The following is a 3,545-nucleotide window of genomic DNA, read 5'->3' on the forward strand; positions in this document are numbered from 1 at the left end:
AGATCCAGACATGCAGGGTCAGTGGTGGAGATTCAAGGGCACTTTAAAGGTCATGGCGTATAGTAATGTTGTTTATATACACCATAAATGCCATCTATTGTAACTTCCTAAGCTATAATACTGTCACTTTCACTGTCATCCCATTAATCATCGATTTGCCCAAGTGAGCTCCAGTAGCGTCTCTGTTTGTCCCAGCCCTGAGATTTTAGCACTGTAAACCTTATGCTTTCTCTCTGCGGAGGCGTTATGTCAGCTGGATGTCCTTGGGCATAATGGTGATGCACCTGATGGGGAGTGCGCAGAGGTTGGTGTCCTCAAAGAGTCCCACCAGGTAGGCCTCGCACGCCTCCTGCAGAACCATGACGACTGAGCTCTGGGAGCACAGGTTGGTCTTGAAGTCCTGCGCAATCTCGCGTACCAGCCGCTGAAATGGCAGCTGGTGGATGAGCAGCTTGGTGGACTTCTGGTAGCGGTGGATCTCGAGTAGTGCCACTGTGTGAGCTGGTAGCGGTGCAGCTCCTTCAGCTGATGTAGGCAGGTAGATAGGGAAAGGCCCTTGGCAACGAAACTCCATTATCAAAGTTTAGTGGAAGAAGAATTCTAGGACTGATCCACCTTGTGGATACAGAAAACAAAGACCTGATAAGACCATCTGCAGACCCTGAGGATATAGGCTTCTTCTCCATGAAGTTCCTCTTCTTGGACCTCCCCTTTACTCCCAACCTCCCTGGTAACCTCCTTAGCAACGGATTTTTACCTGGGAAGAAGCTTCACGTGGGGGCAGGCTGGAGAAACCCTATAAAGGCCACCTTGAACAAAGGAAGGGCGCCCATATGCTGCCCGAGCCCATGTGCTGCTTGCGCCCATGGCTGAGCACATGTGGTGCCCGAGCACATGTGTCGCCTGCATCTCTCCTCTTGAGATGTGTACTTTCATGCTTTCGTGTCTAATGCTAGGATGTGTGTAGGGGTGCTCTCTGCCCTTGGAGAAGCCTGTGTTCTCTCTTGAGTACATTTCTCTCTCTCCCTCCATACCTAAAAAATCCTCCAAATAAAATCTATTTATTTCACTGCTTGTCTACTCCTGAGATTTCTTTCTGTGAGGTGAGACAAGAACCCAGTAACCCTGGGTCCCAGGTGGCAGAGGCAGTTGGGGAGAAAGTGACCGTCTTTCTCCTCCCTGCGTCACATAAGTTACCCGTGGGGCCCACCGACATCAATGCCACCCGTGGCTGGCATGTTCTTGCGCCTTCCCACCCATTGACTTGCGCGCCATCTGCTTAGTACAAGCCCTCTTGTTCTTCCCAACTCAGCTGGAGACTTCTTCAGGGTTAGGGAAATGAGACTGTTGTTGGCATATTTGGTACCTCATGGGTGGCTTGCCAGGCTCTGCCGTGTGGCCTGGATACCCTTGGTAGCTTGCCGGGCTTTCCGGGCAAGCTATAAAAAAAGTAAAATAATAATATGAAAATATTATAATAATAATAATATCAAACGATAATAAAGTAAAACAAAATGAAGCACAAAGAAAAGCACTATAGGAATGTGTTAATGGCAACAATACTCTTGGAGGTGAAGCCCACTGAAAGTTCCTGTGGATTGATTTGTTTTGGTTGGAGGAATTAAGTGGTGTTAAAGCAGTGTCTGTGACGATGATCAAATGACCCTCATCCAATTAGGTAATGTAAGTAGCCCTCTCAGGCTCGCCAATTGTGGCTCAGATCTGTTCCTGATTTGAAAGAAATGTGGCTGTTGCTTATACACCACACACACACACACACACACACCATTCATTCTTCTCTTTCTTTTGCTAATTTATGGTCCCTTGAAAGTCAGGCTGACTGTTTCCCAAATGGGCCTTCCCCAGTCCTGTTCCAATTCCACCTTGAATTTTTAAATTCATTTCCTTTTTATATTCCACCCCTAAGACCGCGACAGAATTTTAGGGACAGTGCATGGAAGCCGTGGAGAGCACATTTCCCCCAACTGCTTCCGGGTCTGACCTAGACCAGTGCTGGCAGCTGTGGTAGCTTGGAGCTTGGCTCTGTGGTCATGACGGATGTCCAACATGTGGGGCCTGTCATCACATCTCAGGGTTCCCAGACCTTGGAGGTCACCTTGGAGGTCACCTTCTCCTGAGAAACTCACTGCAATCTTCCATGTTTCAGGATTTCAGAACATATTGCAAATCCTAATGTGGGGAGGGGGGTTGCAGCCCTTGCTCTCAAAATAGCAAAGTGGGGACATTTACGTTGATGGAGAGGAGGAATGAACTGCTCAGGGTTAGGTCCCATCTGGCTCCGTGATTCCCAAATACGGAGACATGAAGGAAGCAGAACCCCCAGCCCAAACTGGGGAGGAGACAGAGCATCCAACTTCTTATTTTTCCCAAAGTGCAGTCACAGGGTTTGCAGCCCAGGACTGGCTCTCAGGGCTCCATGTTTCCTTCCCATGACACCATGCTTAGCCCTATCCCCCCAACCTCCCCTGAGCAGGCATCGAGGTGACAGCATCCCAATCCCCCTGTACATCCCTACAGACGCTGGAGTCAAGATGCCCCTAATCTCACATGCATTTTACGTACAAGTGGGACTACATGGAAAGTATCATGTTAAGCGAAATGAGTCAGAAAGAGAGGGATAGACATAGAAAGATCGCATTCATCTGGGGAACATAAAGTAACAAAATAGGAGACTAAGATCCAAGAGTGGCCGAGATTAGTACCAGGAATTTTGCTCCATGGCTTGGAGGCCAACCACACATGCTAGGGGAAAAGAGAGCTCAGATAGAGAAGGGAGCACCAAATAAAGGGTGTTGGGAGGATCCTCCCAGGATGGGAGATGCATGTTGAAAGTAGACTATGGACCGAACATGATTGCCACTCAATGCCTCTTTTGCAAACCACAGGACCCAAAAGGAGAGAGAGAGAACAAGGGGGAATGCCCTGCCACAGAAGCAGGATGGGTGAGATAGGGGGGTTGGGGTGGGAGGGATACTAGGATCCATGGTGGTGAAAAATGGGCACTGGTGAAGGATGGGTATTTTGTCATTGTATAATTGAAACCCAAGCACAAAAATTTGTAAGTCTACAACTGTACCTCATGGTGTTTCACTAATAAAAATTAAAAAAAACTCACATGCATTTTATTAGAGTCTCTCATGAGACCACAGGACCGTTTCTTTAAGCCTAATAAGTGGGGTGGAAGTGGGGGAGGAAAATCCTCCTTATTTAATTGTTTTTTTTAGTTTTCAGATCACACCTGGCAGTGCTCAGGGCTTACTCCTGACTCTGTGCTCAGGGATCACTCTTGGCAGTGCTCAGGGAACTAGATATGATGCCAGGGATCAAATCGGATTTCACTCTGTGCAAAGCAAATGTCTAAAGCTGTGTACTATTCCTCACTTCTTTTATTTATTTTCTGTTTTTCTTTTTTCTCTGTTTTAAATTTTACTGAATCACCATGAGATAGAGTTACAAAGCTTTCATGTTTGAGATTCAGCCATAGAATGATCGAACACCATCCCTCTACCAGAGCACATTCTCCA

General features: G+C 47.3%; 1 protein-coding gene across 1 annotated transcript; it reads right to left on the reverse strand.

Moving 5' to 3' along the window:
• Positions 1–244: 244 nt before the first annotated feature.
• Positions 245–574, reverse strand: LOC130042425 (uncharacterized). The gene has a single exon (XM_056134598.1). It carries the CDS (start codon positions 572–574, stop codon positions 245–247), a length of 330 nt encoding a protein of 109 aa, XP_055990573.1.
• Positions 575–3,545: the final 2,971 nt, after the last annotated feature.

This window comes from Sorex fumeus, unplaced genomic scaffold, assembly GCF_029834395.1.
Source record: "Sorex fumeus unplaced genomic scaffold, SorFum_2.1 ptg000100l, whole genome shotgun sequence".
Classification (NCBI taxonomy): Eukaryota; Metazoa; Chordata; class Mammalia; order Eulipotyphla; family Soricidae; genus Sorex; species Sorex fumeus.

Excerpts from the sequence above, each read along its gene's own strand:
- LOC130042425 (XM_056134598.1), bottom strand. The coding sequence starts at position 574 with ATGGAGTTTCGTTGCCAAGGGCCTTTCCCTATCTACCTGCCTACATCA.